This window comes from Pan paniscus, chromosome 12, assembly GCF_029289425.2.
Source record: "Pan paniscus chromosome 12, NHGRI_mPanPan1-v2.0_pri, whole genome shotgun sequence".
NCBI lineage: Eukaryota > Metazoa > Chordata > Mammalia > Primates > Hominidae > Pan > Pan paniscus.
The window spans coordinates 102,549,249-102,577,171 of NC_073261.2; the positions used below are offsets into that span (position 1 = coordinate 102,549,249).

The 27,923-nt window shown below is 43.4% G+C and overlaps 1 protein-coding gene and 1 pseudogene across 7 annotated transcripts in view; both read right to left on the bottom strand.

Annotated features, from left to right (window-relative positions):
* UBXN2A (UBX domain protein 2A) overlaps positions 1 to 27,923 on the bottom strand; it is a 71,360-nt gene that overhangs the window by 32,185 nt on the left and 11,252 nt on the right. For 2 of the 7 annotated variants that reach the window (XM_008952376.4, XM_057301334.2), the window contains exon 2: positions 8,010 to 8,064. In XM_008952376.4, the coding sequence (XP_008950624.1) occupies positions 8,010 to 8,050 (41 nt within the window). In that variant the 5' untranslated portion in view covers positions 8,051 to 8,064. Of the gene's footprint in view, positions 1 to 8,009; positions 8,065 to 13,789; positions 14,806 to 25,530; positions 25,697 to 25,738; positions 26,572 to 26,706; positions 26,790 to 27,923 lie in introns of those variants that run through there. The other 5 variants (XM_055108177.2, XM_034952692.3, XM_034952691.3 and 2 more) reach the window with 5 other exon arrangements.
* LOC100993178 (succinate dehydrogenase cytochrome b560 subunit, mitochondrial-like) lies at positions 21,858 to 22,530 on the bottom strand (annotated as a pseudogene).

Genomic DNA, 27,923 nt, shown 5'->3' on the forward strand with positions numbered 1-27,923 from the left:
AAGACCATCTGGCCAACATGGTGAAACCCCGTCTCTACTAAAAATACAAAAATTAGCTGGAGTGGTGGCATGCGCCTGTAGTCCCAGCTACTTGGGAAGCTGAGGCAGGAGAAATGCTTGAACCTGGGAGGCGGAGGTTGCAGTGAGTCAAGATCGCGGCACTGCACTCCAGCCTGGCGACAAAGCGAGATTCTGTCTTTAAAAAAAAAAAAGAAAATAACTACAATAAGAGATATAAGGTACAGTTCAGAAAACTGGGGCACTCTGGCTCCATTGAACAGGTGGTAATGGGTTTGTTTCACTTTTGATGAGTGTATAGGCACAGGAAAAAAGAGTAGCAAAGGCATTAAGAACTGCTTTATGCCCCTAAAATTGATAACTTAGATGAAATGAACCAATTTATTATAAGGCACACTCTATCAAAACACACACAAGAAGGAACAGATAATATGAATAGGCTTATGCATACTAAGGGAATTAAATCAATAATATATAACCTTCCGAAACAGAAGCACCAGGTCTGGATGATGTCACTGATGAATGCTACCAAACATTTAAGAAAGAAATGATACCAATTCTCTATAATCTCTTCCAGAAAATAGAAGCAGAGGGAATACTTCTAACTCATTCTACGAGGATAACACTATGCTAATACTAAAACCAAAGACATTACAAGAAAGGAAAGCTACAGAAAATTTATCATGAACATATATGCAAAAATACTCCACAAAATATTAGCAAACAGAATACAACAATGTATATAAAAAAGTAAACACCACAACCGTGTAGGATTTATCCTAGGTATGCGAGGCTGCAGTGGTTTAACACTGAAAATCAATTCATGTAATCTATCACATCATTGGCCTAAAGAAGAAAAATAATATAATCATATCAACATATGCAGAAAAAGCATTAGACAATATCTAACAACCATTCATAAAATCCCCACCAACTAGGAATAGAAAGGGAACTTTCTCAACTTGGTAAACAATGTCTGCAAAAGCCTACATCTAACATCATATTTAATCATGAGAAACTAGATGCTTTCCCACTAAGATCAGGAACAAGACAAGGATGCTGCATCTCACCATTCCTCATCAGTGTTGTACTGGAAGTCCGAGCTAATCCAGTAAGATAAGGAAAGGAAGTAAAATGTATACAGGTTGGAAAGGAGGCCAGGTGCAGTGGCTCATGCCTATTATCCCAGCACTTTAGGAGGCAGAGGTGGGAGGATCCCTTGAGCCCAGGAGTTTGAGACCAGCCTGGGCAACATAGGGAGACCCCATCTCTATAAAAAAAATACGAAAAATTAGCCAGGTATGGTGGCACATGCCTATAGTTCCAGCCTCTCCAATAGCTAATTTTTGTATTTTGTAGGCATGAGGGTTTACCATATGCCCCAGGCCAGTCTTGAACTCCTGGGGTCAAGAAATGTGCCTGCTTTGGCCTCCCACAGTGCTAGGATTACAGACGTGAGCCACTGCGCTCAGCCAGTAAACACATCTTAAAATGTCAGGAGTTCCTATAATAATAAAAGTACAGAAGCTTCAGGTGAGGGACTTTCTAAAAAGTTTTTTTTATTTTATCATGGTAAGAACACTTAAAATGAGACCTAACCTCTTAACATATTTTTAAGTGAACAATAAAGTGTGGTTAACTATAGGTACTATGTTGTTCAGCATATCTCTAGGACCTATTCATCTTGCTTAACTGAAACCTTATGCCCACTGATTAGCAACTCCTCATTTTCACTTTCCCCTAGCCCCTGGCAGCCACCATTATATCCTCAAGGTTCATCTATGTTGTTGCATACTGCAGAATTTCCTTCTTTCTCAAGACTGAATAGCCGAGTGTAGTGACTCACGCCTGTAATCCCAGTACTTTGGGAGGTCGAGGCAGGCGGATCACTTGAGGTCAGGAGTTTGAGACCAGCCTGACCAACATGGTGAAACCCTGTCCCTACTAAAAATACAAAATTAGCCGGGTGTGGTGGGACACGATTGTAATGCCAGCTACTCAGGAGGCTGAGGCAGGAGAATCACTTGAACCTGGGAGGCAGAGGTTGCTGTGAGCCGAGATTGTGCCATTGCACTCCAGCCTGGGCAAGAAGAGCGAAACTCTGTCTCAAAAAAAAAAGATTGGATAATATTCCATTTTGGGTATGTATTATATATTCTTTACCCATTCATCTCTTTTCGAGATTTTTTTTTTTTTTTGAGACAGGATCTGGCTCTGTCACCCAGAATGGAGAAGTGCAGTGACACGATCATGGTTCACTGCAGCCTAGAACTCCTAGGCTCAAACAATCCTCCTGTCTCAGCCTCCTCAGTAGCTGGGTCTACAGGTATGTGTCACCAGGCTGGCTAGTTTTTCAATTTTTCTTTTGTAGAGATGAGTTCTCACTATGTCAACAAGGCTGGTTTCAAACTCCTTCCCTCAAGGGATCCTCCTGCCTTGGGTTCCCAAAATGTTGGCATTACAGATGTGAGCCACTGCACCCAGCCTCTTCAAGATTCTGATTCCAATTCCTTTGGATAATATCCAGAGGTGGGATTGCTGGATCTATTCAGCAATCCATTCTGTGGCAATTCTATTTTTAATTTTTTGAGGAATCGCCATACTGTTTTCCATAGTAGCTACACCATTTTGCATCCCCATCAACAGTGTTCAAGGGTTCTCTTTTCTCCATATCCTCACCAGGACTAGCTCTTTTGTTTTTTGACAACAGCCATCCTGACAGGTGTGAGGTGATTACTCTTATTTTGATTTGCATTTCCCTGATGATTACTAGTGACACTGAACATATACCTGTTGTATGCCTTATTTGGAGAAATGTCTATTCAGACTTTTTTTCCACTTTTCTCTTTTTTTTTTTTTTTTTTTTTTTGAGACACTGTCTCACTCTTTCACTCAGGCTGGAGTGCAGTGGTGCAATCTTGCCTCAGCCTCCCGAGTAGTTGGGATTACAAGTGTGCGCCACCATGCCTGGCTACTTTTTGTATTTTTAGTAGAGACAGGGTTTCACCATGTTGGTCAGGCTGGTCTCGAACTTCTGACCTCGTGATCCGCCCACCTCAGCCTCCCAAAGTGCTGGGATTATGGGTGTGAGCCACTGCGCCCGGCGTTTTCTTCCATTTTTTAATTGGGTTATTGATACGGTTTGGCTGTGTCCCCATCCAAATCTCATCCTGAATTCCCATGTGTTGTGGGAGGGACCCGGTGGGAGGTAATTGAATCATGGGAGCAAGTCTTTCCCATGCTGTTCTCATGATAATAAATAAGTCTCATGAGATGTGATAGTTTTAAAAAGAGGAGTTCCCCTGCACAAACTCTCTCTCTTTGCCTGCTGCCATCCATGTTAAGATGTAACTTGCTCTTCCTTGCCTTCTGCCATGATTGTGAGGCTTCCCCAGCCATGCGGAACTGTAAGTCCAATTAAACCTCTTCCTTGCCGGACGCGGTGGCTCACGCCTGTAATCCCAGCACTTTGGGATGCCAAGGCGGGTGGATCACCTGAGGTCGGGAGTTGGAGACCAGCCTGCCTGACCAACATGGAGAAACCCTGTCTCTACTAAAAAATACAAAACTAGCCAGGTGTGGTTGCACATGCCTGTAATTCCAGCCACTAGGGAGGCTGAGGCAGGAGAATGGCTTGAACCCAGGAGGCTGAGGCTGCCATGAGCCGAGACTGCATCATTGCACTCCAGCCTGGGCAACAAGAGCGAAACTCCGTCTCAAAAAAAAAAAAAAAAAAAGAATAAAAAAAGGAAAAAAAAAACTCTTACTTTTGTAAATTGCCCAGTCTCGGGTATGTCTTTATCAGCAGCATGAAAATGGACTAATATAGTTGCTATGATTTTTAGTTTTTTGCTACTGAGTTGTAGGAGTATCTGATATATATTTTCGTAACTAATCCCTTATAAAATATATTGTTTCCAAATATTTTTTTCCCATTCCATAGGCTGCCTTTTCATTCTGTTGTTTCCTTTGCTTCAGGTAAGGGACTCTGAAACAACTATTTGGGCAGCAGAACAGCCTCTTTTGTTTGCTTTCTCATTGTCTACTGTGTTCTGCATAAATAAGGTTATGAATTAGCTGTTGTTCATATAGGTGAAAGATTTGCATCTGTGGATGCTTAGATAGCACAAATGGTAAACATAGAACTTCACCATTTATAACCTTTGAACAACTGATACACTTAGAAAAGCAGTTTTTGGCTGGGCGCAGTGGCTCATGCCTGTAATCCTAGCACTTTTGGGAGGCTGAGGTGGGCAGATTGCCTGAGGTCAGGAGTTCAAGACCAGCCTGGACAACATGGTGAAACCCCATCTCTACTAAAAGTACAAAAATTAGCCAGGCATGGTGGTGGGCACCTGTACTCCCAACTACTCGGGAGGCTGAGGCAGGAGAATTGCTTGAACCTGGGAGGCGGAGGTTGCAGTGAGCTGAGATCACGCCACTGCACTCCAGCCTGGGTGACAGAGCAAGACTCTGTCTCAAAAAAAAAAAAAAAAAAAAAAGGCCGGGTGCGGTGGTTCACACCTGTAATCCCAGCACTATGGGAGTCCGAGGCGGGCAGATCATGAAGTCAAGAGATAGAGACCATCCTGGCCAACATGGTGAAACCCCATCTCTACTAAAAATACAAAAATTAGCTGGGCGTGGTGGTGTGCACCTACAGTCCCAGCTACTCGGGAGGCTGAGGCAGGAGAATCACTTGAACCTGGGAGGCGGAGGTTGCAATGAGCTGAGATCATGCCATTGCGCTCCAGCCTGGTGACAGAGCAAGACTTCATCTCAAAAAAAAAAAAAAAAAAAAAAAGGCAGTTTTCTTTGCATTTTTCCCTGGACCATTGTTTTTAACAAAACATTTTTACAAATCCACTTTTGTTACAAAGAAAATTATAAACTATCACCAATATTTTTGTGTACTTTACCAAATATTTTATTTAAAATTCAAAGTACAGGCCAGGCACGGTGGCTCACGTCTGTAATCCTAGCACTTTGGGAGGCCGAGGTGGGCGGATCACCTGAGGTCAGGAGTTCGAGATCAGCCTGGACAACATGGTGAAACCCCATCTCTACTAAAAATACAAAAATTAGCCAGGCGTGGTGGCACACACCTGTAGTCCCAGCTACTTGGGAGGCTGAGGCAGGAGAATTGCTTGAACCTGGGAGGCAGAGGTTGCAGTGAGCCAAGATTGTACCACTGCACCCCAGCCTGGGTGACAAGAGCAAAACTCCGTCTCAAAAAAAGCAAAAACAAAAACAAAAAAAATTCAAAGTACATACTGATACATGCTCTACAACATAGGTGAACCTTGAAAACATTATGCTAAGTGAAAGCAGTCAGTCACAAAAGACCACATATTGTATAACTGCATTTATATGAAATGTCTAGAACAGGTAAATCTGTAGAAATAGAAAGCAGACAGCCAGGCATGGTGGCTCACACCTGTAATCCCAGAACTCTGGGAGGCCAAGGCGGGCAGATCACCTGAGGTCAGGAGTTTGAGACCAGACTGGCCAATATGGTGAAACCCCATCTGCACTAAAAATACAAAAAACTTAGCTGAGCATGGTGGTGTGTGCCTGTAATCTCAGCCACTCGGGAGGCTAAGGCAGGGGAATTGCTTGAACCTGGGAGGTGGAGGTTGCAGTGAGCCAAGATCAGGCCGTTGCACTCCAGCCTGGGCAACAGAGTGAGATTCTGTCTCAAAAAAAGAAAGCAGTTTCATGGTTGTCAGGGGCAAGGCATAGGACAATGGGTGGGATTGCTAATGGATATGGGGTTTCTCTTTGGGGTAATATAAATGCGCGAAAATTGACTATGTTAATGACTGCAAAAATCTGTGAATGTACTAAAAACTATTGAACTATATATTTTAAGTGAATGAATTATATGGTATGTGAATTATATTTCAATAAAGCCATTTTAAAACAGGCCTGTTCTAAGTTAATTTTACCATTTCAAATCAGTCATTCAATTTATTACTGCGCAGAAATGAGTTAATATAGCAGATCTGATTGCTATCTTTTGAAAGACTTGCTTACAAGGCTGGCCCTGGGCTGGCATCTGCAAACTTGGATTTCTGTTTTTTTGGGTTTTTTTGAGACAGAGTCTCACTCTGTCGCCCAGGCTGGAGTGCAGTGGCGCGATCTCGACTCACTGCAAGCTCCACCTCCTGGGTTCATGCCATTCTCCTGCCTTGGCCTCCCGAGTAGCTGGGACTACAGGCACCCGCCACCATGCCCAGTTAATTTTTTTTTTTTGTATTTTTAGTAGAGACGGGGTTTCACCGTGTTAGCCAGGATGGTCTCGATCTCCTGACTTCGTGATCCACCCGCCTCGGCCTTCCAAAGTGCTGGGATTACAGGCATGAGGCACTGCGCCCGGCCGCACCTGCAAACTTGGATTTCTAGAAGGTTCCCATCACCGTAAATTTATAAGGATGGCTCACTGTACAGTTTATATAAACAATGTGATTTATATTGAACTCCTGCTTTCCTTATGATAGTCTGAAATTTTAGGATGTAACTAGCTCCCACTAAAAACTCTAGGCTCATCTCCAATGAGCTTTCCTGGTAGACAATACGTCACATGAATTTGTCACAACTTGTTACTGGGGGAATTAAGTACATCCTGGGTGACTCCACTGGGTGAGGACCCCTGGAAGCTTGTGCCTGGTTTTCCCTATGTGCTTTTTCCCTTTGCTGATTTTGCTTTGCAACCCTTCACTGTAATAAATTATAATCATGAGTATAACTACATTCTAAATCTTACAAATTCTTCTAGTAAATCATCAAAACTAGGGGTGGTCTTGGAGACCTCTGACACAACTTCACATTTATTTATTTATTTTTATTTATTTTTTGAGACGGAGGAGTCTTGCTCTGTCACCCAGGCTGGAGTGCAGTGGTGCGGTCTTGGCTCACTGAAACCTCCGCCTCTAAGGTTCAAGCAATTCTCCTGCCTCAGCCTCCTGAGTAGCTGGGACTACTGGTACCTGCCACCACACCTGGCTAATTTTTGTATTTTTAGTAGAGATGGGATTTCATCATGTTGTCCAGGCTGGTCTCGAACTCCTGACCTCAGGTGATCCGCCTGCCTCGGCCTCCCAAAGTGCCGAGATTACAGGCGTGAGCCACTGTGCCCGGCCAACAACCTCACAATTATATAATTAGCATCAAATATTTATATAAGCCTATAAATACCTGAGTTAAAAAATAAATAATAGGCCAAGCGTGGTGGCTGACGCTTATAATCCTAGCATTTTGAGAGGCTGTGGCAGGAGGATCACTTGAAGCCAGGAGTTCTGAGCAATATAGTGAGACCTCATTGCTACAAAAAAATTTAAAAATTTAACTGGAGGCAGTGGTGTAAGCCTGTAGTCCCAGCTACTCAGGAAGCCAAGGAGAGATGATCACTTGTCCCCAGGAATTCAAGGCTCCAACAAGCTATGATTGCACCACTGCACTCTAGCCTGGGCAACAGACACCCTGTCTGTAAAAAGAAAAGAAAAAGAAAAAAAGATACACACATAAAACCTTTCAGATAGGTAGGTATTTATATCCTTATTTTATAGATGAGATATTGAGGCTCAAAGAATTTACCTAAGCTGCCCAAAGGCCAGAGAGAAAATAGAAGGCAGAGACGGGATTCAAGCCTAGGTTTATCTGACTCCAAAGCCATATTCCCACTATGACACTAAAATAGTATATCTATCACAAGAGGCTAATGAGGTAAATAGTTATTTAATTTATCAAATAACAGAAGTAATGTATGAACACAGATAACTTTTTAAAATTAATAAAAAACATTCAGTAACTTCAATAAAATTTGTTTAATGCAGCTATGGTAAAAAAATTACTTCAACATAGTAGATGACAATGAAGTAGTCATACATAATTAAAACGTACTCTACTATCTCTGCCAGTGAAATGTAATAAAAATACAGGACGATATTAACAAAGGCATTAGCAAAGCAATTCAGTTTGAATTAACTTACCATTCTTCTTTTATACTTTTGAGGTTATCTACGTCTTTCATTCTCTTTCGCCTTACTGTAAAAGTAAAAAGAAAGTAAGTAAAAAGTAAGTAAGTAAAAAGCTTAATATGTAAGTTACCATGTAGTCCTAAAGTATTACTTAAAAGTGTCTAAAGAAAAAGTGAGCAAACTCAAAGCTGTCATTTTCATCATCAAAATAAAGCAATGATAGAAAATACATTTTAAGTCTGATAATCTGACAAAAGAAAGACTTCTTAAAACTTATTATGAAAAAAAGTATAATATACCATTTGACTTAGCAAATGAACTGGGCATGTGCCTCACACCTGTAATTCCAGCACTTTGGGAGGAAAAGGTAGGAGGATTGCTGAAGCCAAGGAGTTCAAGACCAGTCTGGGTAAAATAGTGAGACTGACTCTACAAAAAATGGCTAGGCGCAGTGGCTCATGCCTGTAATCCCAGCACTTTGGGAGGCCAAGGTGGGTGGATCACATTTATTTATTTATTTATTTATTTATTTATTTATTTATTTATTTATTTATTTATTTTTGAGATGGAGTTCCGCTCTTGTTGCCCAGGCTGGAGTGCAATGGCACAATCTCGGCTCACCACAACCTCCATCTCCCGGGTTCCAGAGATTCTCCTGCCTCAGTCTCCCGAGTAGCTGGGATTACGGACATGCGCCACCACACCCGGCTAATTTTTTATTTTTAGTAGAGTCGGGGTTTCTCCATGTTGGTCAGGCTGGTCTCGAACTCCCAACCTCAGGTGATCCACCTGCCTCGGCCTCTCAAAGTCCTGGGATTACAGGTGTGAGCCACAGTGCCCAGCCGTGGGTGGATCACTTGAGGTCAGGAGTTCAAGACCAGCCTGGTCACATGGTGAAACCCTGTCTCTTCTAAAAAATATAAAAATTAGCCAAGTGTGGTGGTACGCACCTGTAGTCCCAGTTATTCAGAAGGCTGAGGCAGGAGAATCACTTGAACCTGGGAGGCAGAGGTTGCAGTGTGCTGAAATCACACCACTGCACTCCAGCCTGGGCAACAGAACAAGACTTCATCTCAGAAAAAAAAAGTTAGCCAGGCATTATGGTGCACCTCTGTGGTTCCGGCTACTCAGGAAGTTGAGGTGCTGAGGTGGGAGGATAACTTGAGCCCAGGAGTTCAAGGATGCAGTGGGTCATCATCATGCCACTGTGCTTCAGCCTGGGCAACAGCCCTATGCACCTGCAGGCTCAACCAATCATGGATCAAAAATATTCAAGGAAAAAAAAAATAAGAAAAACAATACAACAAAAAATAATACAAATTTTAAAATTACATAACAACTATTTACATAGTATCAGGTATTATAAGTAATTTAAAGGTGATTTATAGTATACAGGAGGATATGCATACGTTATCTGCAAATAGTATGCTATTTTATGCAAGGGACTTGAGCATCAGCAGATTTTGGTATCTATGGGGGTCTTGGAACCAATCTTCCAGGGAAAGTGACAGGTGTAGTCCAAACCACTGGTCTGCTGAGAAGGCCTAGAAGCAATGACATACCAGAAGCAATGAGCACACCAAGTGCCTATATGTTGGTTTCTAAATATTCTACTGTTTAAGGAGAATGTTTTTCTTAAATTGCTCCTTCAAGAAAAGGATAACTTCAGGGCTGGGGCAGAGTAAGATGAACATGGAAACTTTTACCCCAGAAAAGGTACCCAAAGAATGATAAGGACAGGGCCAGGTGTGGTGGCTCACGTCTGTAATCCCAGCACTTTGGGAAGCCAAGGAGGGTGGATCACCTGAGGTCAGGAGTTCAAGACCAGCCTGGCCAACATGGTGAAACCCCATCTCCACTAAAAATACAAAAATTAGCCAGGCATGGTGGTCGGCGCAAGTAATCCCAGCTACTAGGTAGGCTGAGGCAGGAGAATCACTTCAACCCTGGAGGCGGAGCTTGCAGTGAGCTGAGACTGCGCCACTGCACTCCAACTCTGGTGACAGAGTTAGTGAGACTGTCTCAAAAAAGAAACAAATAATAAATTAAAAAGAAAAAATGAAAAGAAAAAGTGACCCCAAAGGCACTCTGAAGGGGCTCCCATTCGGTAAATCTGGTAAACTGAACATCTAAAAAAATAACAATACTAGTGGATTCTGCTCCATTGAATAAAACAAAAATATGTGAGTCTATATGATCAGATTTTTTTTTTTTTAAATAAAAAAGATGAGGTCAGGTATGGTGGCTCATGCCTGTACTCCCAGCACTTTGGGAGGCCGAGGCAGTTGGATCACTTCAGGCCAGGAGTTCGAGACCAGCCTGTCCAACATGGCAAAACCCATCTCTACTAAAAATACAAAAATCAGCTCGGCATAGTGGCAATATCTGTAATCTCCACTACTCAGGAGGCTGAGGCATGAGAATTACTTGAACCTGGGAGGCAGAGGTTGAAGTAAGCCGAGACTGCGTCACAGCACTCCAGCCTGAGATGAACCCTTTAATAAACTCACAGTAATGTGGCATTATCATAACCAAAATACATTCCAAATACAATAATACACTGTGTAACAACATTTGGGTCAATGACGGACTGCATATACAATGGTGGTCCCATAAGATTATAACAGTATATTTTTACTGTGCCTTTTCTATGTTGAGATATGTTTGGATATGCAAATAGTTACCATTATATCATAACTGCCTACAGTATTTGGTACAGTAACATGCTGTACAGGTTTGTAGCCTAGGAGCAATATGCTACACCATACAGCCTGTGTGTATAGTTGGCTATAACATCAGGTTTGTGTAAATACATTGTATGATATTCACACAATGACAAAACTGCCTAATGACACTTTTCAGAATGTATGCCCTTCATTAAGTGACACAGGATTATATATACAAGATTTAAAATGTTTAAACTCCTTATTGAAAGAGAGTGAGAGAAAAAGAAAAAGGAAAATTAAACTCTTGAGGGTGACATCAGCAAAATGGAAGAACAGGTAGGTCCAGGCACCTGTCCCCTCTACAGAAATATCAAAAGACAAGTAGAAACTCTTAGAACCAACTTTGTCAGAACTCTAGAAAATAGTCAAAGAAGGGTTACAGCAACCAAGGGAATGCTGAATCAAGAAAATGGCAACTTAAAAATGGTAGGCAAGCAGCCGGGCGCGATGGCTCATGCCTGTAATCCCAGCACTTTGGGAGGCCGAGGTGGGCGAATCACAAGGTCAGGAGATCGAGACCATTCTGGACAGCAAGGTGAAACCCCGTCTCTACTAAAAATACAAAAATTAGCTGGGTGTGGCGGTGCATGCCTGTAATCCCAGCTACTCAGGAGGCTGAGGCAGGAGAATTGCTTGAACCCGGGAGGTGGAGGTTGCAGTGAGCCAAAATTGCATCACTGCACTCCAGTCTGGCGACAAAGCTAGACTCTGTTTCAAAAAAAAAAAAAAGGTAGGCAAGCTGGGCACAGTGGCACACTCCTGTATTCCCAGCTACTTGGGAGGCTGAGAGGCAGGAGATCACTTGAGCCAGGGAATTTGAGGCTGCAGTGAGCCATGATCATGTCACCACACTCCAGCCTGGGCAACAGAGCAAGAATCTGTCTCTTAAAAAAAAAAAAAAAGATATGCAAAAATGGGCAAAGGACTTGTGTGAGTAGACATTTTTCCAAAGAAGAAATAAAAATGGCCAATAAGCACGTGAAAAGATGCTCAAAATCAATAGCTCCTAGGAAACACAAATCAAAACCATAATGAGATACTACTTCACACCCACTAGGATGGCTATTAAAAAGACAACAAAAAGCAGAAAACAAGCGTTGGCAAGGTTGTAACGAAATTGAAACCCTGGTACGCTACTGGTGGGAATGTGAAATACTGCAGCTGCTGAGGAAAACATTTTGGTGGCTACAGCAATATTCACAATAGCCAAAAGGTGGAAACAACCCAAGTATCCATCAACAGATGTATAGATAAACAAAATGAGGTGTATATAAGCAATGGAATATTATTCAGCCATAAAAGGAGTGAAATTCTGATACATACTATAACATGGATGAATGCTGAAAACATGATGCTACATGAATAAAAAAGTCAGATACAAAAGGACAAACACTTTATGATTCCAAATATATAAAATATCTAGAATAGGTGATTGATAAAGACAGAAAGTAGTACAGAGGTTACTAGGGATTGAGATGAATGGGGAAGGACCAGTTACTTAATGGGTAGTCCCAGCTACTCGGGAGGCTGAGGCAGGAGAATCACTTGTACCCGGGAGGCGGAGGTTGCAGTGGGCTGAGACCACGCCATTGCACTCCAGCCTGGGCAACAAGAGTGAAACTCAGTCTTAAAACAAAAAGAAAAAAAAATTATAATGTCTCCAATTTGCAACTGCTAATGCAATAATGAATCTAGGCAATGATATCAATGGCTGCTAACATCACAAACAGAAACAACCAGACAAAAAAACATGCCTCAGTGTAAAAGCTTGTACCATCATCTATTCTTGCCAAAAATGTGAATCTGAATCCATTCAAGCCTCTAGATCTAACTACCAGATTACAGGAAATACAGGGCACAAAGGAGCATAATCAGATGATATCACAAGAATGCAATCAACAAAGTCCAGAATGTGGGAAATTCTTTAGGAAAAATGATCCATTTTCTTCAACACATATATTATGAGGGAGAAAAATGTGATGACAGTAGATTCTTTAAATATTTCAGAAATATATCAATGTATTACAATGTATGGACCATATTTCAATTTTGATTTAAACAAATCAACCGTAAAAAAAAGTTATGAAAGAATCCGTAACATCTGAATAGTGACGGGACATCTGATGTTATTTTGGAGCGATGATTAATTTTTAGGGTGTGACGATGGGACTGTAGCTATAAGTTTTTTAAGTCACTGCTTTAGATACATACTGAAATATTGACTGATGAATACTATAACTGGAACTTGCTTCAAACAAGTGGATTGGGGAGTGGATGGAATATAATTAAAATCAAAATGGCTACAACTTGATAATCATCAAGATGGGTAATGAGTAGATATGAGAGTTTACTGTTCTCTCCATTTTTATACACACTTGAAAATTTTCATAATAAAACTTGGGATGAAAAACTCTACCCTAAAAATATATACACCTAGAGTGCTATACCGCAATTTCATTTGTTTTTTTAAAAGGCAGTACTTTTGCTCTATCAGAAAATTACTCTTAATAATCTAAGAGTAGCAGTAATTTCAAAGATTTGAATCCTTATGAAATATAACTTGCCTCTTACTCTCCAAATCATAAATTTGAAGCTGTGAAAAGCAATGTGAATCCACATTTAAACTAATGACTATGAAAAGATGTATTATGACCACAATAAAGATTACTTTGTTAAAAAAAAAAAAAAAACTAAGAGCTTCATATGACATTTGGTTGATTCATGGCTTGAAAAAAAAATCAATGACTTTTTCACAATTTTAAAATTAAATAAACAGGCCAGGCATGGTGGCTCACACCTGTAATCTCAGCACTTTGGGATGTCAAAGTGGGAGGATTGTTTGAGGCCAGAAGTGCCAAACCAGCCTGGGCAACATAGCCAGACCCCATCTCTACAAAAAATACAAAAATTTGGCTGTGTGTGGTAGCTCACACCTGTAATACCAACACTTTGGGAGGCCGAGGCAGGTAGATCACAAGGTCAGGAGTTCAAGACTAGCCTGGCCAACATGGTGAAACCCGTCTCTACTAAAGACACAAAAAATTAGCCAGGCGTGGTAGCACGCACCTGTAATCCCAGCTACTCAGGAGGCTGAGGCAGGAGAACTGCTTGAACCTGGGAGGTGGAGGTTGTGGTGAACTGACATCACGCCATTGCACTCCAGCCTGGGCGACAGGGAAAGACTCTGTCTCAAAAAAATAAATAAATAAAAATAAAAAATAAATTAGCCCGGCACGGTGGCATATGCCTGTAGTCCCAGCTACTCCGGAGGCTGAGATGGGATGATCGCTTGAGCCCAGGAAGTTGAGGCTGCAGCGACCTGTGATCATTCTACTACATTCCAGCTTGGGCAACAGAGGGAGACCCTGTCTTAAAAAACAAAACCCAGCAGCCGGGTGTGATGGCTCACGCCTGTAATCCCAGCACTTTGGGCGGCCGAGGCAGGTGGATCACCTGAGGTCAGGAGTTTGAGACCAGCCTGGCCAACATGTTCAAACCCCATCTCTACTAAAAATACAAAAATTAGGCGGGTGTGATGGCGAGCGCCTGTAGTCCCAGCTACTTGAGAGGCTGAAGCAGGAGAATTGCTTGAACACGGGAGGCAGAAGTTGCAGTGAGCCGAGATCACACCACTGCACTCCAGCCTGGGTGACAGAGTGAGACTCTGTCTCAAAAAAAAAAAAAAAGGAAAAAAATTTCAGGAAATCATAACTCTATGCCCATTAACGTTTTCTCATAAGATTTCTTCCTTCAAACGTAGTATTCCTAAAATTAATTGCTTCACTTTAAAAATGTCTACATATTTCAAACATACACAAAGGAAAGAGAAAAATATAAACACCCACCCTGACCATTCAGATTTAAGAAGTGTTTACAGCTTGACTCATTTGTTTCTTTTTTAAGAAATAAAATGGTACAGTGGCTCATGCCTGTAATCCCAGCTCTCTGGGAGGCCCAGGCAGGGGGATCACTTCAGGCCAGGAGTTCGAGACCAGCTTGGTCAACATGGTGAAACCCCGTCTCTACTAAAAACACAAAAATTAGCTGGGCATGGTGGCAGGTGCCTGTAATCCCAAGTACTCCAGAGGCTGAGGCAGGAGAATCGCTTGAACCTTTGAGGCAGAGGTTCCAGTGAGCCAAGCTTGCACCACTGCACTTCAGCCTGGGTGACAAGAGCAAAACTGTCTCAAAATGAAACAAAACTATATATATATATATATATCCATCTTACTGTATATCAATTATAATGATGTAAAGTTGTTAAAAATAACTAAAGTGTATACTTATTCAGCACCTACTATATATCAGACATGAATGATTCTAGGTGCTTGGGATACATATTGAACAAAATAGACAAAGATCCCAGCTCTTTTGGACATTATAATCTGGTGGGGCTGTTTGTTTTTCACTTGGCAGTTCTCCAACATTATTTTCAACTAATTCAAAATAATCTCCTACAGTTAATAATACTGTATGCTTCAAAATAGCAGAAGGAATGGGTTTTAAATGTTCTCACAACAAAGAAATGGTAAGTATTTGAGCTGAGGGACATGGTAATTAGCCTGATTTGACCATTCCATAATGTACATAAGTACTGAAACACCACAATGTATCCCATAAATATATAAAATTATTGTCATCTAAAAAATAATGAATAGGCCAGGCATGGTGGCTCATGCCTGTAATCCTAGCACTTTGGGAGGCCAATGTGGGTGGATCACCTGAGGTCAGGAGTTCGAGACCAGCCTGGCCAACACGGCGAACAAAGCATGGGTGTGGTGGCGCATACCTGTAATCCCAACTACTCGGGAGTCTGAGGCAGGAGAATCGCTTGAACCCGGCGGGTAGAGGTTGCAGTGAGCCAAGATCGTGCCACTTCACTCCAGCCTGGGCGTAAGAGCAAAACTTCATCTCAAAAAATAAAATAAAATAGGCCAGGCGCAGAGGCTCATGCCTGTAATCCGAGCACACTGGAAGACCGAGGTGGGCGGATCACTTGAGGTCAGGAGTTCGAGACCAACCCAGCCAACATGGTGAAACCCCATCTCTACTGAAAATACAAAAAATTAGCCAGGCATGGTGGAGGGTGCCTGTCATCCCAGCTACCAAGAGGCTGAGGTGGGAGAATCGCTGGAACCCAGGAGTCGGAGGTCGCAGTGACCCAAGATCATGCCACTGCACTCCAGCGTGGACAACAGAGCGAGAATCCGTCTCAAAAACAGTAATAATAATAATAAAATAAAAATAAAATAAAATATTTCCATAGTTTAGATCTGGTCTTTATTATCTCAAAAGCATAACATGTTCATTCTACTACTTTGTTCACATTGTAATCATCGTCCTAGGCATTCAAATCCTAACTATCCTTTAAGTCCCAGCTCAAGATCCATTTCCACCATAAAGATGAAATATTAGACCCTTAGTAATAGTCTCCTCCTAAGCATTTAGATTTTTGGCATTTAAATCATATTGTGTGATATTGCTTATTACTGTTTCTTTTCACTCTCTTTACCAGATCTGACATCGCTGAGGATAAGTACCATGACTTACACATTTCCTGTATCCTTCACAGTGTGCAGCAAGTGCAAAGCAAAGAGTAGCGATCCTTGGGGTGGGGGTGGGGTGGGGGTGGGGGGATGATGAGAAATTATTCCAGTGATGGATACATTAAAAGCTCTGACTTTACTACTGTACAATATATCCATGTAACAAAATTATACTTGTACCCCACACGTTTATACAAATAATTTTTTTTTTTTGAGACAGAGTCTTGCTCTGTTGCCCAGGCTAGAGTGCAGTGGTGAGATCTCAGCTTACTGCAACCTCCGCCTCCTAGGTTGAAGTGATTCTTCTGCCTCAGCCTCCCAAGTAGCTGGGATTACTGGCATGTGCCACCATGCCTGGCTAATTTTTGTATTTTTAGTAGAGACAGCGTTTCACCACATTGGCCAGGCTGGTCTCAAACTACTGACCTCAGGTGATCCTCCTGCCTTGGCCTCCCAAAGTGCTAGAATTACAGGCATGGGCAACCACGCCCGGCTATAAATAAACTTATTTTTATTTTTATTATTTATTTATTTATTTTTGAGATGAAGTCTTGCTCTGTTGCCCAGGCTGGAGTGCAACCTCTACCTCCTGGGTTCAAGTGATTCTGCTGCCTCAGCCTCCCGAGTAGCTGGGGACTACAGGCACGTGCCACCACGCCCGGCTAATGTTTTGTATTTTTAGTAGAGACAGGGTTTCGCTGTGTTAGCCAGGATGGTCTCCATCTCCTGACCTCATAATCCACCCACCTCGGCCTCCCACAGTGCTGGGATTACAAGCGTGAGCCACCATGCCTGGCAAATAAATTTCTTCTAAAAGCTACAAGAGGGTTGGGTGTGGTGGCTCATGCCTGTAATCCCGGCACTTTGGGAGGCCGAGGCAGGCGGATCACCTGAGGTTAGGAGTTCAAGACCAGCCTGGCCAACATGGTGAAACTCTGTCTCTACTAAAAATACAAAAAAAAAAAAAGAAAGAAAGAAAGAAAAAAATAGCCAGGCTTGGTAGCACACGCCTGTAGTCCCAGCTACTTGGGAGGCTGAGGCAGGAGAATCACTTGAACCAGGGAGATGGAGGTTGCAGTGAGGGGAGATCACGCCAATGTGCTCTAGTCTGGGTGACAGAGATTCTGTCTCAAAAAAAAAAAAAAAAAAAAGCTACAAGAGAAGTCTTACTTAAAGGATTTCACTGAGTTTCCAGTAATAGGTTATTGTTCTCTAGGAAATTACAAATACTTTTTTCCACCATTTTACAGTTATAAGGTACTGACAAATTGCTTTTACTTGTTTTATGACGGCAAAAGAGAATGAAGATAGAATAGACCTCAAATTCAAACTGAGTTTTACTGGAATACTGGCTACATCACTTTTGAGCTAGGTGACCTTGTATATGTTATTTAGCTTCTCTGAGTCCCAGCTGCCTAACTTATAGCATGGACATAATTATCCCCCTCAGGTTGTTCTGAGGACTGAAGATACTAAGAATACAACAGTGTTATACTCCTTTTTCTTTCCTCATCCCCCACCATAATCTGTTACAGAGATTGGTAAGAAACATCTTCAAGCTCACGCCTGTAATCCCAGCACTTTGGGAGGCCGAGGTGGGCGGATCGCCTGAGATCAGGAGTTTGAGACCAGCCTGGCCAACATGGTGAAACCCTGTCTCTACTAAAAACACAAAAATTAGCCAGGCATGGTGGCGCATGCCTGTAATCCCAGCTACTTGGGAGGCTGAGGCAGGAGAATCACTTGAATCGGGAGGTGGAGGTTGCAGTGAGCCGAGATCACGCCACTGCACTCTAGCCTGGGCAACAAGAGTGAGACTCTGTCTCAAAAAAAAAAAAAAAGAAAAAGAAAAAGAAACATCTTCAGACTTAATCTAAAAAGTCCTAATTTTGACATGATTATGAAATTTTACTTTTGATTTCACGAATTAAACTTTTTAAAAGCCCGGCACAGTTGCTCACGCCTGTAATCCCAGCACTCTGGGAGGCCGAGGCGGGCAGATCACCTCAGGCCAGGAGTTCTAGACCAGCCTGGCCAACATGATGAAACCCTGTCTCTACTAAAAACACAAAAATTAGCCGTGCATGGTGGTGGGCACCTGTAATCTCAGCTACTTGGGAGGCTGAGGCAGGAGAATCACTTGAAGCTGGGAGGAGGAGGTTGCAGGGAGCTGAGCCCCCGCCATTGCACTCCAGCCTGGGCAACAAGAGCAAAACTCCATCTCAAAAAAACAAAAACTTAAAAAAAAATGTTTTATATACTTATTGAACCACCCACCAATGTGTGCAAGCCACTGATTTAAAACTAATGACAAAAGTGTCAGTATCAGTATGACAGTTTCTAGTAGCACAATTTTATGGACTAATAAGGAAAAAATAAACTGAATTACTAATTGTAAGCATGGCATAGAATTATGATGTAAAAATTAATTTTAACATGGAGACACCACAAAGTCACCATTACCGCAGTCATTTTCTATCATAAATTTAGTAACATGCAAATGAACCAACTAAAATTTATTTATATCAATTGAGTGAGCTGCTACAAATGTATCACAGTCATATGACATGAATGAACCTAAGTCATGTACTATACTGCAGAGAATAAAAAAAGCCATCTGACAAATATCCAAGTTATCAGCATAAAGTTGGCACAAGAATGAACAGATGAAAAGAACTGCCTTCATTTTTCTTCGGTCTACTTCCAACTATCACCATCATCTTACATTGATATAGCATATCACAGTTTACCAAACATCTTCTCAAATACTATCTCAAAAAGTGCAGTGATGAAATCAGTCAGGAGACAGAGAAGACTGAGTTTTATGGAACATGTCCACTAACAGGAAAGTCCAGTCAAAATAGATTTGGACTACTAAGAATGTGGTATTTTAAAATGCTTGCGTTAGGCCAGGCACAGTGGTGCACCCCTGTAATCTCAGCACTTTAGGAGGCTCAGGTGGTGGGAATCTCTTGATGCTAGGAGTTCAAGATCAGCCTAGGCAACACAGTGAGACCCTGTCACTACTACTACAAATAAGAACATTAGCCAGGCATCATGGCAAACGTCTGTAGTCCTGGCTACTCAGGATGCTGAGGCAGGAGAGTTGCTTGAGTCCAGGAGTTTAAGGCTGCAGTGAACTATAATTGTGCCACTGAATTTCAGCCTGGGTAAGAGTGAGACCCTGTCTCAAAAAAAAAAAAAAAAAAAAAATTAATAAATTGGGAGTCTGAGACTATTCTGACTTGGGAGACTGTCTGATTTCTTTTTTAAATCTATAAACAAAAATTTAAAATAAGTGTATAAGAATCTGAATATAAAAACTACATATTAAGAATTAAATAGGGCTGGGTGCGGTGGCTCATGCCTGAATCCCAGCACTTTGGGAGGCTGAGGCAGGTGGACCACTTGAGGTCAGAAGTTCAAGACCAGCCTGGCCAATATGGTGAAACTCCATCTCTACTAAAAATACAAAAATTGGCCAGGCATGGTGGCTCATGCCCGTAATCTCAGCTCTTTAGGAGGCTGAGGCGGGTGGATCACGAGGTCAGGAGATGGAGACCATCCTGGCCAACATGGTGAAACCCCGTCTCTATTAAAATACAAAAAAAAATAGCCAGGTATGGTAGCGTGAGCCTATAGTCCCAGCTACTCAGCAGGCTGAGGCAGGGGAATCACTTGAACCCGGGAGGCGGACATTGCAGTGAGCCGAGATCACGCCACTGCACTCCAGCCTGGGGACAGAGTGAGACTACGTTTAAAAAAAACAAAAAACAAAAAACAAAAATTAGCCAGGCATGATGGCACACGCCTGTAGTCCCAAGCTACTCAGGAGGCTGAGGCAGGAGAATCGCTTGAACCCGGAAGCAAAGGTTGCAGTGAACTGAGATTGCACTACTGCACTCCAGCCTGGATGTCGAAGTGAAACTCTGTCTAAAAATAAATAAATAAATAAATAAATAAATAAATAAAAGAATTAAATGTGGCTGGACACAGTGGCTCATGCCTGTAATCCCCACACTTTGGGAGGCCCAAGGTGGCAAATCACTTGAGGCCAGGAGTTTGAGACCAGGCTGGCCAACCTGGCAAAACCCTGTGCTTACTAAAAATACAAAAACTAGCCGGACGTGGGAACACACACCTATAATCCCCAGCTACTCGGGAGGCTGAGGCACGAGAATTGCTTGAACCTGGGAGGCAGAGGTTGCAGTGAGCTGAGATCATGCCACTGTACTCCAGTTCAGCCTGGGTGACAGAGTGAGACCCTGCCTCAAAAAAAAAAAAAGAGAAGAAAAAAAAGAATTAAATGCATAATTAAAAATTAAATTAAAAATTGCACATTACAATTTTATTTTTTAAAACATATATTTCATGGTCAAAAGGAATTTGAGAAAAAATGCAAAAACAAAAAACTGGCCACTTTTTTTTAGATTATGGATTTGTATCAAGGTATTATACAATCAGACATGCTATCTTTATATAGAAGCTTACGTTTCTTTTTAAGGATAAGGCCATTCCAGGTATTAAACACGAGGGAAAAGAAACCAATGGATCACATTTCCATGTTGGGTTCCTTTTACTTAGATCTTCTATGGAATGTGATTAGGCCCCCAAGCCTCCAAAAGCAACCAACTATGATAGCATCAGAACCAAATACTTAAAAGACAGTTCATTTGTATATTTTGTGAATTCTGGTTTACTATATACTAAGTGATAGAAAATGAAATCTTTTGGAAAGTTTCAGCTTATTTTAGCTGTAATCATAGTAATGAAGAAAATATATTTTAGTCCTTTCCTAGAAATTTTTAATGGGCTAGTTATATACTCCAAGGACCAAAGTGGTAGTGACAACAGTAATTTAAATGAGAAAATCCTATGGGAAAGGTGACACTTAGGCAGAGACTGGCAAGGTTACTTACTGAGTCATTCCAGGGCTGACCAAGACATTCCCATTCCAGGACATTCTCATTCCAGGGCTCCATACTGAAATGTTATCTTATGTCACAAAGGGCCCTCCCCCACTTTTTTAAATAAGTATTTTAATTCAGTTTCAGAAAAAAGTGGTACATGACTTGGATGAGAAAGCATAAAATTAAGAGGCTTCTCTAGAAATGCAAGAAAAAAACTTTAATATATTCAATAATTTTCTGGATCTTCCTCTTGGGTCAAAAGCTATATATTTTCTCCTCAAAGTAGCTGCTCCAAGAACTAACTAGTCCTCTTTATCTCTCTCTAGCTGGGACAGACTAATTCTGCTCCACTCCCACCTCTCTTCTTTCAGTAACACTGCATAGGTGTTAATGGCCTGGCTCTCACCAATGAACAGAACTGTCCTTTAAGCCAGCAACTCACAGGCAGTGGTGCCCAAAGCCTCACCCCCAGTCCCCAGGGCAGAAGCCACAGAGCTGGCATTGTTTCCAATATCCCAGGAAGGAGGAGCCAAAAGCTGACCTTCAGCACAAATCAAAGCCCAATATGGAGAGAGAATAACTGCTTCTAGGCCCAGATTAGGCAAGCTGTGGGCAAAAAAAGGGGAGTTTTTGCAGCCACCCCATCTTTAGAAACAAGGGGATAACTAGACCCTTTTCCACTATTACAGTCTACAAGGTACTGTACTGTTCCAAGGGGATCTGAAAGCACAAAAGGATCTAAACAAATAAGGAGAACTTTTCCCAGGGTGGAGATAAGACTGACAAACTGAAAGATGGGTGAATACAATAATGTGTAGGAAGATGATGCTGGTCACCTCAGTTCTTCACACAGCTGCCAGCCCTACAAATAACACAGTAAGAACCAGGACAACCACTCCAGACTGGTATAGCTGGGGAATCTTCAGGCCTTTTCCTAGGTCCCACATCAAGTGTTGGATCCCATTCCAGGTATGATACATGAGAGGGAAGACAAGTGCAAACTTAGTTGTGTCCATCAGTGCTGGCCCCAGACACAGGGACTAATGAGTTCCAAATAAGACTTAAACTTTCCTGGGAGTAACAGGGCTGACATGCCAAAAAGAGACCCCTGTGCTCAAAGCAATACCAGAGCCATGGTGGCAGATGGACATCGACATGGGAAGACACCAACTCTAGATAGTGACGTGGGGAGATACGGGACGGTTTGAACCTGTGTTCTTATTCCAGAACCATTCCATCTCTTCTTTGGCCATGATTCCCAAAGGAACAGCATTTCTGATACAAAGCTGAGGGCTAAAGTGCGCTCGGAGGCAATGACCACTCCAAAATGTCTCAGCAAGAGTGCAGCCATCTTGGGTTCTGGTCTGGACGGAAATGCAAAGCCCATTTTAAATATAATCTCCTTTAGCTGGGCACGGTGGCTTAAGCCTGTAATCCCAGCACTTTGGGAGGCCAAGACGGGCAGATTACCTGAGGTCAGGAGTTCGAGACCAGCCTGACCGACATGGTGAAACCCTGTCTCTCTCTACTAAAAATACAAAATTAGCTGGGTGTGGTGGTGCATACCTGTAATCCCAACTACTTGGGAGGCTGAGGCAGGAGAATTGCTTGAACCCAGGAGGCAGAAGTTGCCATGAGCCAAGATTGGGTCATTGCACTCCAACCTGGGTGGCAAGAACAAAACTCTATCTCAAATAAATAAAAACATACATACATACAATCTCCTTTAGAAAACCTTCCATGATTCCTCCAATAGGTGTGAATATAAAATTATTAACATGAGAAGAGATCAGTTAGGTACTCTTAAATTTTCAATGCCTTCATTGCCACAATTCTAGTCCCAACCACCATCAACTCTAGGTGGTCTCCTCATTTCCATTCTTGTCCCCATCCAATCCAGTTTCTACACAGCAGTCAGGACGACTTTTTGAAATAAAAAGTTGGCCAGGCACGGTGGCTCACGCCTGTAATTCCAGCACTTTGGGAGGCTGAAGTGGGCAGATCAGAAGGTCTGGAGTTCGAGACCAGCCTGGCCAACACAGTGAAACCCCGTCTCTACCAAAAATACAAAAAACTAGCCAGGCATGGTGGCGCATGCCTGTAATCCCAGCTACTCGGGAGGCTGAGGCAGGAGAATCGTTTGAACCCGGGAGGCAGAGGTTGCAGTGAGCGGAGATTGCACCACAGCACTCCTGCCTGTGCGAGACTCCGTCTCAAAAAAAAAAAAAAGTTGTTTGTAGTAAGACTTACCTTGCTTTAAACTTTTTTTTTTTCTGACGGAGGTAAACCTTTAAACGACTTCCTATTACTGTTAAAATAACATCCAAGTCATTTGGGTAATATTACAGGAGAGTTCATTGTACTGTTCTCTCCCTACATTTGAGTGGTTTGAAAAGTTTTCTATAAAAGTTTAAAAAAGAAAAAGAAACAGAAAAAGCTGGTCCCAAATCCTTAACATTGCTTAAAAGGCCCTGCATCAGCCGGGCACGGTGGCTCACGTCTGTAATCCCAGCACTCTGGGAGGCCGAGGCGGGTGGATCACCAGAGGTCACGATTTTGAGACCAGTCTGACCAAAACAGTGAAACTCCATCTCTAATAAAAATACAAAAATTAGCCGGACATGGTGGTGCGCATTATAGTCCCAGCTACTCGGGAGGCTGAGGCAGGAGAATCGCTTGAATCCGGAAGAGATTGCAGTGAGCCGAGATCGTGCCGCTGCACTCCAGCCTGGGTGACAGAGCGAGACTCTGTAACAAAAACAAAAACAAAAACAAAAACAAAAAAAAAGCCCTGCATCATCTCTCTGGCCCTAACCTACTTTATCACAGCACCCTTTTGCTTCCCACACAACAACTGCTGAAGTTCCTGAAATGACCATCTTCCCTAGCCTCCGCGCCATCTATTTCCTTTGCCTGAGCCTTTCTTCTCTCCTTTGGGAGTCATCTTCCCCTAATTCCTATTTATCCCTAATATCTAAGCTCAAAGATTACTTTCCTAGGAAAACTTTCCCAGCTGGGATAAGTCCCCCTGTTACCTTCTCTCACAAACAACTTACGTTCTTTGTTTTAGCCTCTGTCTTTGCTTATTGGCATTTATTTGTGTGATTATTTATTTTATTTTACTTTTTGAGATGGAGTCCCGCTCTGTCACCCAGGCTGGAGTGCAGTGGCACCATCTTGGCTCACTGCAACCTCTACCTCTCGCCGGCTCAAGCTATTCTCCTGCCTCAGTTTTTCTGAGTAGCTGGGATTACAGACGCCCCCCATCACGCCCAGCTAATTTCTGTATTTTTAGTAGAGAGAGACGGGGTTTCACCATGTTAGCCAGGCTGGTCTAGAACTCCTGACCTCAGGTGATCTGCCCACCTCATCCTTTCAAAGTGCTGGGATTACAGGCGTGAGCCATCGCTCCGGGCCCTGATTATTTGCTTAATATCTGTTTTGCCCAATGACACTGTAGAGTCTAAAGGCAGAGTCTGTAATTGTCACTATCGTATCCTTAGCATTCAGTACACAGTAGGTACTAAAATTTTTTTGAATGAAAAAAATTAAATCAAGTGTATGCTAATTATTATACATTATTAAATTAAAATGCAAGTAAAGTACCCTCCACAGTGCCCAGCTGAAAACAACTGCTCAGTAAGTGTGAGCTTCCATTAACACTGGACTGCAGTCAGCCTCATATCATTAGTGTGCTTAACCACTCCCTCCTGCACACATTTTTTACACATTTTTGGACTCCGCCAGTGCCTAGCACTAACATTAGTGTTATAAAAAGATACTCTGTATTCACTGAATTTAATTGCCTTTTAAATAAATCCGACTTTCAGCATATTTAGACAGAAGACACAACATGAACTTTTAAAGTTTCCCCCCTAAAAACAAACTGCAACCGGCCAGACTTCATACTACCACATTATTTTCTGCATTCGCATCAAAACAAATCAGCAGTTTCCTATCTTTACTTATCTCAAATTACGTACATAGGAACCAACGCTGGATGCCACACGAACATTCATCATTGCTGACAAGTAATAAACTCTTTTATTACTGGCAGCGAAAAGGAAAAAAAAAAGGCACAAAGAAGAAATTAAGGAAACCTGAAATCAGCGAACACCAGGCCTTCAAAACATCAGAGAAAGTGAGTGGTGGGAGTCGGGTGAAGTCACTAATAGGCATACTTTGTATCACTGGACTGCGATCGTGCAGCGTTCGCCTTTGAAAATAGAAACATTGTGTTGCGCATAACTGTAAGTTTCGCAACGCCCTGCGAGAGAACCAGGAGCTGTGCCTTCAGCTAGCTCGCAAGTCAAGCCGCAGGCAGAGTCAGGGGCTCGGGGTCGCCGCTCACCTGGGCTGGGCGGGACCCTGGCTCGGGCTCCGCCGCCGGCGCCCCTTCCCGAGTCGCAAACACGCGGCCCTCCGGAGCGAGACTCCCCCCGACACCGACGATCCGCGGCGGCCAGGCCACAGGCCGCGACCCCTCGGCCCCAGCCGGCCGGCGACCGCCCCGCCCCGCCCTCACCCCGCCGGACGCGGCGCGGCCCCGGGACGCTCACCTCCGGGCACGGCCTCCCGGCCTCGGCCTCACTCAGCTCAGGCACCGCAGGCACCGTTTGGCCGCGGGCTCCGTTTGGCTGGAGCCCTTCAGAGCCGGAGCGCCGCCGCCCCAGACCGCTTCAGGTTCCGCCGCCGCGCCGCTGAGATCCCGCCAGCCTCTCTCGGTCTTCGCCAGGCGCCCAAGCGCGCGCCGACGCCGGCTCCGCGCAGACCCGAGGAGCGCGCGCGGACGCGGGGGCGCGCCGAGGGCGGGGCTTGCCGCGGCCGGGCCCTTCAAGTCCCGGCGGGAACGGCGCTAATGGCCGCCTCCCCTTCCCGCCACTGGCCCGGCGGCTAGCTGCCTTCATGGGTAGGGGAGATGCAGGCAGCTCGGTGTGTGCTCACCAGAGAACCCAGCGTGTGCTTACCTGGGTACCTCCTCAGCCTCAGAAACCATGGAGAGACATCCCTGCATTCTGACAATGTTGAACTTGACCTGAGCCCTGTGGACAACGAAGTTGAAGAAACCCCCACCCACCTTTTTTTTTTTTTTTGAGACTAAATCTCGCTCTTGTCCCCCAGGTTGGAATACAATGGCGCGATCTTGGCTCACCGCAACCTCCGCCTCCCGGATTCGAGCGATTCTCCTGCCTCAGCCTCCGGAGTAGCTGGGATTACATGCGCCTGCCAGCACGCCCGGCTAATTTTTGTATTTTTAGTAGAGACGGGGTTTCACCATGTTAGCCAGGCTGGTCCTGAACTCCTGACCTCAGGTGATCCGCCCGCCTTGGTCTCTCAATGTGCTGGGATTACAGGCGTGAGCCACCGCGCCCGGCCCCTTTGTGTTCCTAAAAGGATTTACTACACGCAAACGCCCTTCCGCATGTGACTTTGTCAGGACTCAAGGATGCCCCCGTCGTTAGCTGTGACGAGGTGAGGCCCAGACCCTCTAAATTCCAGTTCTTCGCCTCGCAAATAGTTAGCTGACCTGCCTGTACTCACGATGTGGACAAATCCCGGCTGCCTTGACTTGACAGGACTTGAGTGAAGCAGCTCTCCCTGGGCCTCTCTACACGGTGACCGAGCCTCAGCCGCAGCCAGCGAGCAGCCCTCCTCATCCACCGCCTGAAAATAGACGGACCCCAGGGAAACAGTCTCTGTATAGTCTCATCGCTGCCACCTCCGGTCTTCTCCCCACTTCCCCACACCCGGGTCTTTCTAGCCCTGTTCACTCATCTCTGTAAAAGGAAAGCCCTTTTCTGCCTGACCCAGGAGATCGCTGCAGATCTCATGGTTGGAGAGTTCTCCCGGTTGCTGTAGCCTCCCCCAATCCCCACTCTCAGTTGCAATAATTTCTTTCCCTTTTCTTGGATCTCTTCCACTGAACTCTCTCCTTACGTATATCCAGATTTGTTTTTTATTTTATAGTCCAGCATTCTCCCAATTGCAACAGTCCTTCTTCCTATTGCCATAGTTCTCCACCCTTATTGCAATAGTCCTTTTCCCCCCTGTTGCAATAATCCTTTCCGAATAAAGTCTCGGTTTGCCTAAATCGGGATTTATTTGTAAGTCTTTAGTGCTGGGACTCAGATTGAGATTGATCCTCACCTACAGACCCATGCCGTTCCCCCCACCACCACCTCCCTCATCTCCTGTTCAGTGATTTTGGGAGCCTGTGGTGAGTTCAAATCTCACTGCTCATGAGACCATGTCTGTTGAAGCACAATAAGGAGTTAAATTGATCCCGTTAGGCAAAGAGACTTTTCTTTGACCATTCTGTGAGAGCTCTTCCGATTTTTTGGTCCCAGCACCATTTAATGAAGAGAGGATTCTTCCCTTGTCAAAAATCAATTGACCATGGATGTATAAATTTATTTCTGTACTCTCAATTCTATTCCATTGGTTATGTATCTTATCTTTATGCTAGTACCATACTATTTTGATTACTGTAGCTGTATAGCAGCTGTATACAGCTGTATAGTAGCTGTATAGAAATCAGGAAGTTTGAGTCCTCCAACTTTGCTCCTCTTTTTCAAGATTGTTTTGTCGCTTGCAGTTCTGTATGAATTTTAGCTCAGCTTTTCCATTGCTGTTAAAAAAAAAAGGGAGGGGGAGGCCACTGGGATTTTGACAGGGATTGCTTTGAATTGGTAGATCAATTTGAGGAGTATTGATACCTTCAATTTTTTTTTTGAGATGGAGTTT